Consider the following 16,157-nt stretch of genomic DNA (forward strand, 5'->3'; position numbering starts at 1 on the left):
GACATACCTGTTCAACACTTTCCCTCTTTCCACTGTAACACAAAACCCTTGACATCTCATCAGTCACCTGAACAGATGATTGGTGGAATTTTGACCTACTGAAAAGGGTTATGCAGGCACTTCTTTGGAATCCATAACTGGTGCTGTTGCTTTTGTACAATGTGCGTATGTATGATTTTGTTCAAAGAACCGTATGGATCTATCAGCATCAGTATGTGACTTTAAAAAAACCCCTAGCAAGGCATAAGACTCTTATTTATTTATTTAAACCATTTCTATGCCGCCCCATTCGCAAAAAGCCTCGGGGCGGCTTACAACATAAACAATTATATAATTAAACTAAAAACCCCAATAAATACAATGAATAAATTAACAATTAAAATAACTTTTAAATAAAAAGGTCTTGGCCTGGCACTGAAAAACAAATAACGACAGCACCAGGCGGACCTCTCTGGGGAGTGCATTCCATAGGTGGGGCGCCACCGCAGAGAAGGCCCTCCTCCAGGTACTCAACCTCCTAATATCCTTCACAGAGGGCTCCCGGAGAAGGGCCTCCTCCGCCGATCTCAGGGGGTGGGAGGGCATATATGGACACAAGCGCTCCTTTAGATAACCAAGTTCCAAGCCATTGAGGGCTTTGTAGGTGATAACCAACACCTTGAATTGGGCCCAGACTTCAATGGGAAGCCAGTGAAGCTGACGGAGGACTGGGGTTATAAGAGAACAATGCGCAGTCCCCATCAGCAGCCTGGCAGCTCTATTCTGCACCAATTGAAGTATCCAGACCGTCTTCAAGGGTAGCCCCATGTAGAGCGCGTTACAGAACTCTAATCGGGAAGTTACCAGTGTATGTGTCACTGTCACCAGGCAATCGTTCTCCAGGTAGAGATGCAGCTGATGAATCAGCCGAAGCTGAAGGAAAGTGCTCCTCGCCACCGCCATCACCTGAGCTTCTAATGGGCCAGCTTGCACACACAGCAAGCCACTTTGGGTTAATTCATTCATGGGACACCAAAGTACATGCCAGCCACCACTCTGAATATACATGCCACAGCAGGAAGCAAAACAGCTTCTTAGGTTGCTTGAACCAAGACATCATGCATTACTGGAAAGCTGTTCTAGTATTATCTATGTTTAAGAGCACACAACACCCAAGGTTACAAAGGCCACAACAAGCCCACATACAGTTTGCAAAGTCAAAATGGCAGCTGGTATGCATTTCAGAGCCCTGCGAGTGAATTAACCCAGTGTGGCTTACCATGACATGTGAACCAGATTTCTGAAAAAAACTGCAATTTGTGCTGCTGGGAGTGAAGGGGCAGGCAAAGCAAAAAAAAAAAAAAAAAGCATCAACCATGTCAACAGGGAAAGAATTTACCCCTTTGTGACTTTCACTGGCACTATAACACCTGTCCCACTGGCATGTAACAAGATATAATCTGAAGAACTGAAGTATAACACAACTTTTTCTATATATTGTTTTTTTCTGGAGGTACACTTGCAGTTTTACTCAGAAGGGAGAAGTAGTGACTTCAGTAGGGTTATGGGGGGGCACTGCTGCAACAGGATATGTTCTATTCACTTTGGGCTTTGAAAAAACTAAAGCAACTCTGACAGGCATTAAGCCCAATCAGCCTTCAGTTGCTTTCTTGCTTCCCTCACCCACTGCCAGCCACAGTTCCTCTCTCTCTGACATGAAAAGTAAATGTAATGTTGCTTCCTCATTCCCCTCACCTCCTCTTTAAGGAAAAGCTACATATTTACTCAGAGATAACACATTATCGTCAATGGCATTTTACCTGTCTACTCAGAAGTCAAGCTCATTATCTTCAACACTGCTTACTTGGAAATGAATCACACTGACTTCAATGGTACTTACTCTTGGAAAATTTGGCATGGGAGAAAGGTTGCACTTGCTTTCAAGAATTGCTTTTGGGTAGAAAGGAATGAAGGTACCAATTCTGTGGGCTTCATACTGTGAGAGGCGGGAGAACAGCAGCATTACAGCCTCTCCTTCTCTATTACTTTTCTGGTGAAGTGACAGGAGGCACTGCCATTATTTAATTTCTGTTAAAATCTCCACTCATTTGTACTTGTGCATACCTAATGGCTGAAGGAGTTCTTCTTCCTGAAAGAGCCATTTCCTTGCATCCATCTTCCAGTTCTTCCTACTTCTCCCATATTTTCAACACAGTAAAAACTGCACTGTATCAATTAGCATGTGCCTCAACAGTAATAAATGTGTTTTACATAAATACCACAACACTCCCTCCCTCACTGCCCTGAGACATTGTAGTAAAGGGCAGGATATTTTTTAAAAAAAATTAATTAAACAGGAGATGTTGTAAAGCTGATCCCCTCAAAATCTACCCCTCCATACAGGTAAGGCAATAGTGGGTCAAAAAGATTGTATCAGCAAAAAGTGTGTTGGCAATTTTAGTTGAAACTTTAAAATTCCAGTAAACCATATGGGACAGGAAAATGCAACAATATGTCACGTTAATTCTCAGGAATACATACATAAACATATGGGGTCAATATGCTAGATAAGTGTGGAAACACAGGCCACTGCTTAGTCTCTGAGAATTAACTGAAGTGCTGCAAGAGCCACCAAGTCCATTTGCTTTGCCCTTATACAATGATCTGAAGGGACAATATGATAAATCTAAGATACCAACTCCAAAGTGACCATGTATATGGAATATAGTGCCATCTCCTTACATGTGAAATGACCTTTCTGATCTACTAAAATTATTGAGACCCTGATTTACTGGTCCTAAATATGCCTGACTTCAAACAACAGATCAATAGTACAGTCAGTCCTTGTCATTTCCCCACCAACACTGCAGACCAAATATACTCCTGAGTAGGATAATGCAGATGCTGAGTAAGATTGTTTTTTAAAAGGTCAGCAGCTGACATTGGCTGAAAACAACAAAAAGCACCTTTTGTTGTCCTTTCAAGGAACAGCAATAGTCTTGGTTCATTTAGGTTTTCTTCCCTCTGTTAAATATGATGTAGTGATAGTTTCCGGAAGGAAGAGTGCCACAAAGATAGCACCATGCAGACTGGCACAGGCCTATATAATAGGTTCTCACATTTAGGTAAATGTAATCTAGTAGTTAAGATTCTACTGATTACTCTTTCATTAATGAAGAGCTCTGCTTCCTGCGGCTTCTCCAGTTCCCCTGAATTGTAACAATGCAGTTCAGCTGCTATACATACCCCTCCTCGTCCAGCCCCAGGGACAGTCGACCAGAAGAAGCCTCTCCAGTCAGGATCTTCAAAGATATAGGGTAAGATGCGGGTCAAGAGGCGGCTGCAATTCAGAACAATCTGTTTTTCTTTCTCAAAGTGACAGCCGCTCTCAGCTCCCTGTACCAGCTTTTCCACTGCCTAGAACAAATGACATACAGCATCTGGGTAATGTAAGAACCAATTCTTGCCACCAATTAACCAAATCTTCAACCTGTTTATTGTTGCCACATTATACTATACAAATGTGTATTTTTTACTGCTGTTGACTTCACTTTGATTGTCCACACATCTCAGGATGCTAGATAGTTTATTTTATTCTAAAGGAAGCCCAACACATTTCAACTCAGGCTTTCCTTGAGATCTTCTTCAGGGATCTCATTAAAATAGCCTTGCAGACAACTCTGGAAGTTATTGACTATATGAGATACACCTTCGAGTATTTTCTGAAAGCTATTTAATGAGACCCTTGAAAAGCCCCCCCAAAAAAGCTGTTGAACTTCCTTATTTTATTGGAATCCTGAAATGAGTTCTTTCCAGCTTTTTCCTGTTTTTTCAAATTCACTGACAGCATTCAAATGACTCATATCCCATGATAATCCAGGATTATAAAGCAGTTGGTCTATAAACACCTTAAAAACAATGCAATGATTACTGAAGCCAACATGGATTTCTCAAGAACAAATCCTGCCAGACAAATCTGATTCATTTTTCAAATGAATCCATCAGGGTAAACTCCTTGATGGACTGTAGGAATGCTGTGGATATAATCTATCTTGGCTTTGGCAAAACTTCTGACAAAGTGCCCCATGATCTCCTGATTAGCTAGTTAGCTAAACATGGGCTAGATGGAACAACAATCAGGTGGCTCCACAGTTGGCTACAGAATTAGACTCAAACAGTACTCATCAATGGCACCTCCTCCAACTGGGGAGAGGTAGCAGGTGAGGTACAGCAGGTTTCAGTCCTGGGCTCCCTGCTCCTCAACATTTCTATTAGTGACCTGGACAAGAAACTGCAGAGAACAATGATCACATCTGCAGATGACACAACTGGGCAGGATAGCTAATACCCTGGAAAGCAGAAAGAAGTTTCAAGGTGATCTTGATAGGTTGGAGCTCTGGGCTGAAAGCAACAGACTGAAGTTCAATAGGGGCAAATAGCAAGTTCTATACTTAGGAAAAAGAAACAAAATGCATTGTTACAAGATGGAGAATACTTGGTCCAGCTATACTGCAAGTTAGAAGAAGCTTGGAATTGTTATAGATCACAAGCTGAATATGAGCCAACAATGTGATGTGGCTGCAAAAAGGGCAAATGCTGTTTTAGGCTACGTTAATAGAACATCACTTCCAAAATCCATGAGGTACTGAACCCTTGAAATAGGCAGGTTTTTATATAACTGATTTAAACAGAAAAATATTATGTACAGTGGAAAGGGCAAGGCATCTTACCTTGTAACACAAAGTAGCCAAATTTGAAGGAGATTCTTCCCTCACAGCTCTGATTTCTGCAGCAGGAACTAGAGCAAATACATCTTGAACTGAAGTAGCTGTATCTGCCCAGAACTGGTCCCAGAAGGCATCATCTGTTGCTTCCACAGGCTAAAGAGAAACAAATATCACAGAAATCACTTTAATAAAGGCCACACAAAGCTGATCAGCAATCAAGGAGCAGGGTAAAAGGTAATTATAACCTAATACTGGTTTTGTGTGATTAGTTTAGAACTTGATCTGATAAACCTATAAAGTTATCAAGCGAACATAGTACAATAATACACAATACAGTTTAGTGCTAGAAAATATAATACACAATGAAGTGTGCCAGCATGAATACATTATCAATACAATAAATGGTCCCGGAAAGCATTAATGGAAAGAACAGAGAATAATAAAGAGTAGCTGGGAGTCTAAAGGGAATAGGGAGGGACAAGGTGTTGCAGTTGGGGGAACAGTTTCTATTTGCTGAAAATGGATGTTTTATCAACACTTTTGCTTTAGCTTCTAAAACAAACATTTTCCACCATATTCAGAAAACACTGTACATATGAGAACATATTTAGATGTACACAGGTAGAGTAATGGCCATCCATCTCTCTCTCCACACACTCATCAATAGACTTTCATCCGGGCAAACCCAAAACTGATCTGAGTATACTTGATTATTCTGCAGCTACACACAAGGTTATTTTTCTTTGTAAGACTATTTTGGAGAAAATGTTCTACTAAATAGGGCAAATAGCACAGTTTAGTCCTTGAGTCATAATCTCACTGAATAATGTTTAAGGCAAAACATCTGGTAAAACAAGCATTCTTCCTATTCCTGATCCCTTTGTGAATTTGGCATAAGGCTGAAAAAGCAACCAGCTATCTGGCCTAATACCAGTTATCCTAGGCATTGGTTTCATATTGTGGTTGGGTGAGGGGAGTAGAAATACAGTTAAACTAAAACAATTTCCTGGCTTACAGTTTTCTAGCTTTATAACAAACATCCAATGGATATATTATTTAAAGGACAGTTTAAAAGCAAAAGACCACTCTACTATGCTTTTATTAATAATTGGCTGTAATGAAGGAGAACACCTTATCTAGGAATGAGTAATATGCTGCTAAAACACAGTAACTGGAAAGCAAAAGCAGGTAAGCTAAACATAAAGTGGTAGAGCAGGTTTGTTTTGCGGCAGTTTTGTATTTCTGCAAGAGACTAATGTCAACCACCTCACAGGTGGATGGCTTTAGCACAGAAAGTATTTGCACATTTAGCCAATGGGCAACAAAGCAAGTCTTCATTTAACTCCTTTCAGCAGGAGGGGGGAAGGGTGAGACATCTGAGATAAATTCAGCAGGGAAGCATGTATGTGGCAGTGATAACTGAAAATCAACTACTTTAGTAGGTTTGTTTAGAGCCACACAGCAATCCAAGTATATACACTGGCATTCAGAAGCATCTAAGGATCAAGTTTATAAGGATCAAGTTTATAACTGGGAACAGCCCTTTGTTTGATCAGAGCAAGTACTATCCAGAATGAATCTGATTAAAATAATTGGAGTGTAGCGTGCAACATCCATTCCCTTAAAAAGTATTAATAGACCTTACTATATTCAACATTACCCACAGGCAAACAAATTAGTATATCACCTGCAACATGCAGAAGGATTCAAAAGGTGCCTTGATGCATTATTGGTAAAAATGTTGCAGACAGGATCTGAAATTCTTCAGAGTACCTTACATTGGGCAGACTTTAATAATTAAAGATAGCATTGTTGCTCTGCACAAAATCTTTCCTCAGGAGTAAGCATTTGAACTTCTATTGTAATAAACTTTTCTTCATTGGATATCAAAGGTATATTCAAGCCAAACCACTTAGCACAAAGCTTGGGACCAGTTATGAAGTGAAAAGCTAAGCGTTGCATAATAAGTATTCTGAATTAAGTAGTCATGGTTGGTGGCTGTATCTTCTGAACACAGCACAATTTACTCATGCAGACAGATACTCAGGAAGGTAGAAAACTGCAGTCCACCCAGCTTTTCCTAACAAAATGGTAATTTGGAGAGGAAAGTATAAGAGCCATATATCTTCTTCTCCAAACTACACTTTTTTGCCCTGCCTAAATCCCTGAGGTTTTTTTTTAAAGCCTCACCTTCATCAATGTCATGCCAGCAAAAAAGGGATGTGGAACCAATGGAAATAATCATGAGCAGTGAGATCTCAAACTAAAGGTTTTGTTGTAAAAAGGGTGGAGACTCTCCTTTTGATAGCAGTCAGTGGAAAGAAAAGTAAAAAAATAAAGCTATCCAGAGCCTCTCTGGACCAGTATCCAAAGTTTGGTATCTGTTATGTTTTGTCAGCTTGTCCCACAGAACATTGCCCAGATGCTTCCTTTTTTTAAGGCTCAAAAAAGTGCTCACCTTCATATTTAAACCTGTTCAACTACAAAACAGAAAAACCAGAAAAAGCAAGCATATTTAGGGTGGTCTTTTTAAAGGGGATGGCCAACCAGTGAGAACCCCTCCAATGTGCTACTTCAGCATTTCGGATGGCCTGTCACTGGCTGGCAAACTGGAAGTCATAAAGGATCTTGCCCCACACCAAAAAACTCACAAGAGAAAAATGCATGGCAAGCCAAAGAATGACATGCAATCACAGCAGGGAGAAGAGAAAAGGTTGCTTGCACTGCAGTATCTCCAAGGATAGGGTCTGGAAAACAACCTACAGTGAGTCCAGCCAATGCACCTTGATTTACTAGGGTGAGTTAGCATGACATTCAAACCTGCCCTTTGTGTCATTCTGTACTGCACACCAAGACACTTGGACACAGATTTGCTACACAACCACTACAACTAAATGCAATGTTCCAATAAGCCAGACTACTACCAGTGAGGCCATGTTTCTTTCAGAGAGGACCACAGACCTATGGCACAAAAAAAGTGGTAGATCCTCTGCTGAATAGAGAATGAACATCTGGACTCATCTGACTTGAATAACTATCTCCCAGCATTAAACATTCCCTTTTGGAGCAAAGTAAGTAAGCCACTTTTGAGTTCACCGTGGGGAAAGGAGGATATAAATCAAATGAATAAATAAGTAATGTAGCTCCAGGGGTACCAGATTAAACTAGTTTTCTAGATTCCCTTTAGTTTCTTTTGGCTCAGTTTCAGGATGAAAACTGCCTTGGTTGACCTAGAGACTTCCTTGCACTGAGAGATGGCTGGGGGACTGCAACACTCTTGGTTATCTCCTTAGAATCAATTTAGTACCATTGTCTTCTGGGTCTCCTCATGGGGATGGAGGCATAGGACACAACATTGGCTTGTTCTGCCCATTCTAAGAGGTATGATCCTGGTACTAGGAGGTAATAGCTTTTCTCTTTGGGCAATGGACTACAAGATTCTACAGGGTTCCATCATGACTGCTATGCTGTCCAAATCACCATCAGATTTCTAGATGAAGTAGATTTAGACTACAGAATCAATATGCAAATCATACCCAGTTTTAAGTCTCATTTCCTTCTGTTCATTGGGAAGCAGCAGAAACTCTGAGCCATTATATTGAAACAATATGAAAATGAATCCAGACAAAGCAGAAGTGCTATTGGTGAGCAGGCCATCTGCAGGCTGGTTTGGATGAGGTTGCATTCTGCCTATAAGATCACCCATAGTTTGGGAATGCAGTAGTCCTGTTATATGTGCAAGAGCAGCTTTTTCCAGCTTCAGGTGTGTTTGTTCTTTTACACCAAAAACACCTCTTCTTTAAGAATTTGGACCTTACCATGTTCATTCATGTGCTAGTAACTGGATTACTAAATGGACTCCACATAAGGGCTGCCTTTTGCAAGCATTCAGAACATATTTCTGCTTTGCTTGATCTACATTAGCCAATAATTCATTTCTAGACTTAATTCAATGCGCTGATTTTAATCTTTAAAGTCCTAAGCGGTAAAACTATGGGTACCTTAAGAACTATTCACCAGTGGATGCCTCACTCTAGATGCCTCAATTTTATGACACCTGATCAGTAGCCATTTTATGGAACCCATTCAAATGAAATCCGTATCACTTTGTTCTAGGCATCTGGTAAAACAAAGCTAGGTAAGAAAGCTTTTAGTTGCCCACACAAGACATTTTGGCTCATCTTTTGAATTCTGCATCTTTATAATGCTGTTTTCACAAACTGTTCTCTTGCTTAGAATGTTAACACTGGTCTCTCATGGCTGTTGTTTAAGAGTGCTATTTGTTGTTTATGTTTTTAAATATTGTATTTTCTTGCTCTGTAAACTGTCTTGAATTCATTCTTTGGTAAAGGTAAGGTTTAAGTGTTTTAATTAAATAACTGGCTATAAAGAAATTTAACCTTTCCTGTAACTGGAAAGTGAAGAGAATACAGCTGTTTCAAATCTAAACATACAAAGTTAATGTTTTTATTAAGTGATTTAGGGATTCCATCTATTTTTCTTTGAGATAAAGAAAGAACAACTTGGATCAACAACTGTCAGTTTCCTAAGGAAACAGGATACATCTGCAGAAGCAAGAGAACAGAACACCTCTTTGACACAGGAAAATACCACAAAGCACTGCCCCAAGAAGTAGTGTTAGTTGCATTTCTACATACTTGGTAGCTTGATTGCAGGTTGTTGAACCTGGATGTCGCAAACCTGGGTCCAAACCCTCACTAAGCCAATTTAGTTAGTTTATCAACTCAGAGCACAATCCTGTGCAGATTTAGACAGACATTGGCTAGAGCATGCTGGCCATTTTCTGTCTAAGCTTGTATAGGATTGTACCTTCACTGTCTCTCATCCTTTCAATAAGCTTATGAGCAGGCTAGATTAACATAAATTGTATAACCTCCCCTTCATCCCTTAAGATTGGGAAGGAAAGCAATCTAGAACTTCCTAAGAGGGACACCACTTAGCTTGATGGTTAGTTTGCTTCTATTAGGATATGCAAAGGAAAACCCTAATACAAAGTAGTATACTTTCTCTAGAATAAGGGATTCAGCAAACAGGACCTAACACAATTTAGAGCACAAATTTAATCATGCTGTAGTAGAACCTTTTATGTCTAAACATGCATCAATTCGCCTTAATCTACCAAGACATCAGTATAATGCAACAGGCAGTGTGTATGCAGTGACTGCACATTATGCTACTGTTTTAGACACTGGTCCCCAAAGAGCATACACACAGAGCTCTATTGTCCTATATATGTGCTTTCTGGTATAAGGATATCTTGATAGTTTTTCAAAAGAGTCACATTTCTGATCATTTGCAATAAATTATTAACCAGTGTATTAAAGTATCATGACATACACAGTAGTTCTGCAGAAAATAGTCTACACACAAATATACATCCTACTGAAGAAAAACGTAAGGATTAGAAAACACACACAACTAATAGTACTTATGCATGTGCTGAAAAATCTAGGTAGCGTCAAAGGAATTTGCAAATCAGTTTAAATTTGCAGCCTGATTTGCAAAATTAAATTTGAATTATTAGGATCCATGGCTAATAAAAGTAAGAGTGGTACATAGCCTTTATTATATCTGACTAAGCATTTGACAATCAGTAGATCCATGACATGGTTGTCATTTTAGTAACCAAAAACCAGCAGTGTTCAACAACTTGCCAGTGCCTGATGAAAAAAAGGTTTAGTCTTTCTCTTATAAAAAAGTAAAACAGCAATATTGAGATGTTACTTATAGAATGTGGTTTATAAGACTGGTAGTAGACCTTAACACAAAATTCTTGGTGACTCGCTTCAGGAAAACCTAGCAATGTACACTGCACCTGCAAGAAGTGCTGTTCCAGTGTGTAAATATAGGTGTTCCACCTCCTCCGCCCATCCACTTTTCCTCATAACACAATCTACAAATGTTTTTAACAGACCAAACCAGGAACATACTCTTAAAAGGAGTGAACCTTTAAAGTCAACAAACCAAAATAATTTGACTCCTATTTCCACACTTCTAGCACTCAGAAATTAGAGAAGCCAGTTTGAACTCATTTAGCAATCCTACAATCATTTATGCAGCAGTAAATCCCATTGTAGTCAATGGTACTTAGTTCTAAGTATACATGTATAAGACCACAAGCACTCTAGTTTATAGGTATTCACTTTATTTTTTCTTTACCTGACAGAAGAACATTAACATTGAGCACTACACTATCACTAATGCAAGGTCTTTTCCTATTAATGCTACATTAACAACTTCTTTTTCCCATCTTCTTCTATCTTTGTCCAAAATCCAAATCTAAAATTTCCCAGAGATTTTAAAAACCAAACCCTTTTATAATGAACAAACAAAGAAAATAAGGATTACATAATCTCTTATTGCATTGTGTTTAACCTGCCTTTCTTCCTTTTGCAAGAAATCCAAGGCAGCTTACAAGGTTTGCTTTCACTCCATTTTATCCTGAAAACAACAAACTGGTGAGGTTGGTTAGGCTACGAGTCAGTGACTGGCCCAAAGACACCCAGTAAGTTTCACAGCTGCACAGTGACAAAAAAACAGATCTCCCAAATTGCAGTAGAACACTCTAGGCACTACACCACTTCAGTTCTCTTACTAAGTTCAAATGATGCCCTTTTTAACCTTGCCATCCTCTTTCGTAGACACCTGGAGAAAAGGAACCAACCAAAAAAGATAGCTTTTTCCTTATATCACAAGATTTCCTCATATCACATAAACGTATCTGACTCAATGTTTATTCATCCATTCTTTTATTATACAGCTCCTGCAAACTCATTTCAGCAGAAAATACCATTATTCTGCTACAAGCCAAATTTTAGCAGATCAAAATATGTCTGTCAATAGCCATGTGATCCACTTTAGTTTCAATCACCTCCTGCTTCAGGTAGCAGAGGTTATTTGAAAATGTGTGACACCTATCTCAGAGGACTCATAGCAGCTAAACACACTAGGAAGCAGGACCTGTTCTAGGAGTTTTTTGGAATGATTTACCACTTTTTCAGCAGTGCCTAAACTTATAATAATTTATTAGCATGGAAATGGGAATAGTTTTTTTAGCACATTTTGAACAAGAGAAAGCAAAGAATTTTATTCTACATTCATTAGCCAGCTTCCCTAAAGCTAAATATCTTTTTTTTAATACCTTAAAATATAGCTCCAGTGTAAATGAAAGAGTTATTTGTAGGATTACTGTCAAGGCACATCACAACAAATCTATGGCTATTACTTATACATTAATAATTCATCACAAAGTTTCCAGATGTTCTTTATTTTTAAAAATTTCTCTCTTACTATGAACTTTATGGTAAATAGGGTTCTTTTAAAATATTAGGTAAATATACATTATAAATAAAATGTATTTACACACTAACCTTATTTCTTAGCTGTCACATCATGGTTAACATAAATTGTAGAACACTATAGTTCATATGACCTTTCATTTCACAGTGATTCCATAGATTTTGATCTGCCAGTTCAGATACAAGGAAATCTATTTTCAAAATCCTAATGCACACTAGTATGTGCCAATGACCAGAGATTGTTACTGCCTGTCTACATTCCCGCACCATACTGGTATCTAACCATGGTTACTAAGCTCATGCTTTTAAGAATTTTTTTTTAAATCACCAGCTGTTGCATTTTGACCACAGGCTTAATGTTCTTACATTAGATCTGCAAACTTGAAATTCAAGTGTCTTACAGAAAAGAGACCAGAATTTTGCTAAAGGCATTTACCAACTTAAAAGATTTTTCCTCTGCCTACAGTGATCACCCTTCAAGGACAAATGGAAGTTTTCCCAGTACTATGTCCTTTCCTCTTTCCCTATCTTTAAGCACCACTTCAGGCAGCCCAACCTGTCTCTGCTCCCTGGGAGGTTTCTGAAGTTACAACAGCTGTTGCACTTGCCAGTACTCAGTTACTCTGCCTCCTGATAGCTACTCCTTATTACTTGAGAATGTTTCTTCATAACAAAGTTTCTTGTACCCATATGCCCAACTTGAACAACTAAGTGCAAGCGGACAAAAGACAAACATCCATTAGTCTAGTGCTGCTTCCCATCAACAGGAAAAGAGATGATTGCCCATCACTAAAAAACAGAAGAATATCATAAGAGTTGGAAGCAATGAAATGGATATATATCAGAAAAGAACTGTACAATTTGTATGATGTATGATTGAGATGGGTTTTTCTTAATTTCAGCTGTGATACTTTTTCTGAATATGGGGGTGGGGGGAAGAGATCGTCCATCAGGTCTGACTACATTATACTACCAACAGTGCATTTTTCTCACTTTTTTGCTCCTACTCTTCTTATGGAGCCTCCTGCTCCTACATGCCTACTAGGCCCAAATCCCAAATACTCTGGTGCAGCTCACCTCTGCCAAAAGAAGGGTTGCACATGTGAATTGTCATCCATTGCCAGTTTTTAAAAGAGTGCCATATCAGAGGGGCATTTAAAGCACATGAGGCAGTGGACTCTTCATCCACAGAGAAGGAAAGGGTTGGGGTTAGGAGCCAAGGCTGCAGGCGTAAGGTTTGCTCCCCAGCATCTGCCCGTGGATACAGCAGGCAGCTCCCAGAGGCCTGATGCGTAAGTGCCACACATACCACCCTTTCTTATCTAGAGCCCCACCAGGATGTAGAGCTTACCTCAGAGCCGCTACAGAGCTCCGCGCGGGGTGGAGGCGCTCGTATCAGCTTTCGTCCGCGGCCCCCTGCCCTGAAACTAGCCGGAGGGAGGAGACTGGACCCCGCCAAGCCCCAGCCCCGCATCTCCTTCCCCAGGCATGACAGCCCTCTCTCCCGACCGCCGCCATGACCGGTGCCCGCACCCAGGAAGGCCTTTTCCTAAATCCCCTCCGCACGCCTCGCCTTCCCCGTGGACAGCCGCCGTGCCGTGCTCGCCCGCCTGAGGAGATCCGGCCCGGGGCTTCTCCCGCCGCCTCGGTGGCCAGCACCTGCTTCCCCCGCGAGGCGGGCGCCGCGCAGGTGCTTCTCCCCGCAGCCCGGCCTCACCTGCGTCTTAGTGGTGAGCTGGATCACCGCCTTCCTGAAGTTGAGCTTGGAGTCGGCGTTCCCCATCCTCCTGCGCCCGGATCTGGCTCCGCTGCCCTCCTCCCGGCTCGCCCACGGCGCCTCCTGCGGCGGGCCAGCCCCGGCCGTCTCCTCCCCCGCCGCCCGTCACCGCTAATACCCCTCCTCCTTCCCTTGACGCGACGGGCTTCATCCCGCGGCTCGCTCGCTCTCTCGCTCCCTCCCGTTTGTCAAAGGCAGCTGATGCTGATGCTGGGCCTGATCCCGCCTCCCCTCGCTACAGACACGGCCCCGCCTCGCCGCGCCCTCCAGCCGCCTCCGTCCCTGCCAGGGGCAGGCAGGGCCGCAAGCCCGCCTCGCCTCGCATCAGCGTCGCATCTCCCCGCTAGTCTCTGGGCGCCCCTGCTCACAATCCGCACCACGACGACATCCTTTCGCTCCTCGCGCGCCTGCCCACCTCCCGCACGGACTAGGGCCGTTACTTGGACTTTCCTCACGTCTCTCCAAACTGGAAGCGTACAATTTCCCAAACAGCCACAAGCCCTGGCCTCAGTGACTCCTCTTCCATTTTCGGCCTCACACCTCTCGCACCGTTTTGTAGCCGAATCGGAAGTCAGTCCGACTCCTGCCTTTTTCAGCGGGGCTTGTTCCCAAGTAAGTCCACAAAAATGTTCAACCCTTAAGTCTCTGTTCCCGATTAGCCGAAGAAAAGGTTGCAGGTTTCTCCTTACATCCCCTTGCACACAGAATCCTATTTATTTCTGTTTTCTTCTATATACTAGTTGCGTTTTTATTGCACTGTAAGACGAGAACTCTCAAGTATAATCATCTAGCACATCCTCCCCTCCTTTCTGAACCTGGAGTAGCATCAAAGACTTGTTCGATAAATCATGCTTACCCACTATGCCATCCTCAACCAGAGCACAGGTGCTGCTCTGCAAAACCGAAAATGTATGCATGTATTTTGATAGCATAATTATGAATGCAAAGGACCCCAAGTTCAGTCTCTTATATCTGCAAATAGGGCTGAGAAAAGTATCTGCCTGAAATGCCAGAGAACTATCAGTCAATGAGTGGATGACTCTGAACTAAATGGACGAAGTCTGACTCCCTATAATTTCCTATAGTCTGATTTATATGTCCCCTGTATTTTTATTAAACATACCCCTTTAGCCTCATCAGAACCTGCCATTTAATAAGGAATTACTTAATCATGCCTCCTCTTCCTTAACCTGCCAATTTGCCCATTCATATTAATAGTCAGGATGCTTTAACAAGGGGTTAAGGATAGATTTCCTTCTTTTAATATATGACTAGCAATGGTGAGGAAATTTGAATCCGCATTAGTAACTTATGGCTGTAATCCTATACACTCCTACCCAGGAGTAAGCTCCACTAAACTCCATGCTGTGTCTTCTGGCTAATCATGCATATGATTATGCTGTTACAGAACCAAGTTTGGTGGTTGCTCTGTTTTACTATAGTAAAATAGCATGATCCTGAATATGTGAGACCATTTCTCCATTCTGTTTCCAGTCACCTTAATTTCTACTCCTTTCTATGTTTAACATCCATTTCCCACTTTCTGCATATGCATCACTTCTATTACATTTATTTATTATCTATTGTACAACAGTCTTCACCTTGTCATTGACTGTGATCGGGAGCAGAGAAGCAGCAGGTGAAAGACCTTTACATTTAAATGCCTGCTGTTTTCATTCTCCAAATTGCTTCCCCAAGTAGCTCTTCCCTCTGTGAGATTTAAGATGCAAAGCATTTTTAACCCATAGGGATTACCTCTCAATCCTTACTTGTAGGCTTTATAGGTTTGGACTTATCTTCATTGCAGCTTGCATTTCCTCAAGCTCCCTTGTTCTCACCCTCCACCCCATTTTACATAAGCTCTCCCTCCTGTTCCCTATGTTTTTCAAACAGGCATCAGCCACTGACTTTGAAAATACTATATTCATGAAAATCCATCATGTATTGAATAATAGACTAAAATAACTTTGTTTAACATATATAGAAACCAGAGCATTCTATTTTCTCTGCATTTTGTTATGCTTTGAATAACAGTGCTTTTACACGCTTTCTCTCAAAGCACACATTAGGCTCCCTCATGCTCTGAACAAGTGTTCTTAACACAATGAGGGATGCAAGAGAGGCATCTGGACACCAAATGCACAGTCCAGCAAATGTGGATTTCATATATTCATTTGAGATTGATTTAAACAAATCCTGGGCCAAACATGTGTGAAAATGCCTTGAGAATGAAAATAGGAGCCCAATCCTGGAAGGAAACCCCATTGTTAGACTTATTTTGAGTCCTAGTTGGCATAAAGGAGGTTTTGCACACATTGATGAGTCTACTGGCACAGGATGGTTTAGTCTACACTG

At 41.1% G+C, this 16,157-nt stretch overlaps 2 protein-coding genes across 3 annotated transcripts in view; one reads left to right on the top strand and one right to left on the bottom strand.

The window, feature by feature from the left end:
- HID1 (HID1 domain containing) overlaps window positions 1–13,848 on the bottom strand; it is a 58,737-nt gene extending 44,889 nt beyond the window's left edge. For both annotated transcript variants that reach the window (XM_044453891.1, XM_044453890.1), the window contains exons 1-3: window positions 13,743–13,848; window positions 4,710–4,859; window positions 3,226–3,396 (exon numbers count right to left, since the gene is read on the bottom strand). In XM_044453891.1, the coding sequence (XP_044309826.1) occupies window positions 3,226–3,396; window positions 4,710–4,859; window positions 13,743–13,808 (387 nt within the window). In that variant the 5' untranslated portion in view covers window positions 13,809–13,848. The remainder of the gene's footprint in view (window positions 1–3,225; window positions 3,397–4,709; window positions 4,860–13,742) is intronic.
- A 423-nt stretch (window positions 13,849–14,271) lies between these two features.
- CDR2L (cerebellar degeneration related protein 2 like) overlaps window positions 14,272–16,157 on the top strand; it is a 44,778-nt gene continuing 42,892 nt past the window's right edge. The window contains exon 1 of the mRNA XM_044454041.1: window positions 14,272–14,414. The gene's annotated coding sequence lies outside the window, so the exon portion shown is untranslated. The remainder of the gene's footprint in view (window positions 14,415–16,157) is intronic.

The sequence above is a fragment of the Varanus komodoensis genome, unplaced genomic scaffold (genome assembly GCF_004798865.1).
Source record: "Varanus komodoensis strain SLA01 unplaced genomic scaffold, ASM479886v1 scaffold7_1, whole genome shotgun sequence".
NCBI classification, from domain to species: Eukaryota; Metazoa; Chordata; class Lepidosauria; order Squamata; family Varanidae; genus Varanus; species Varanus komodoensis.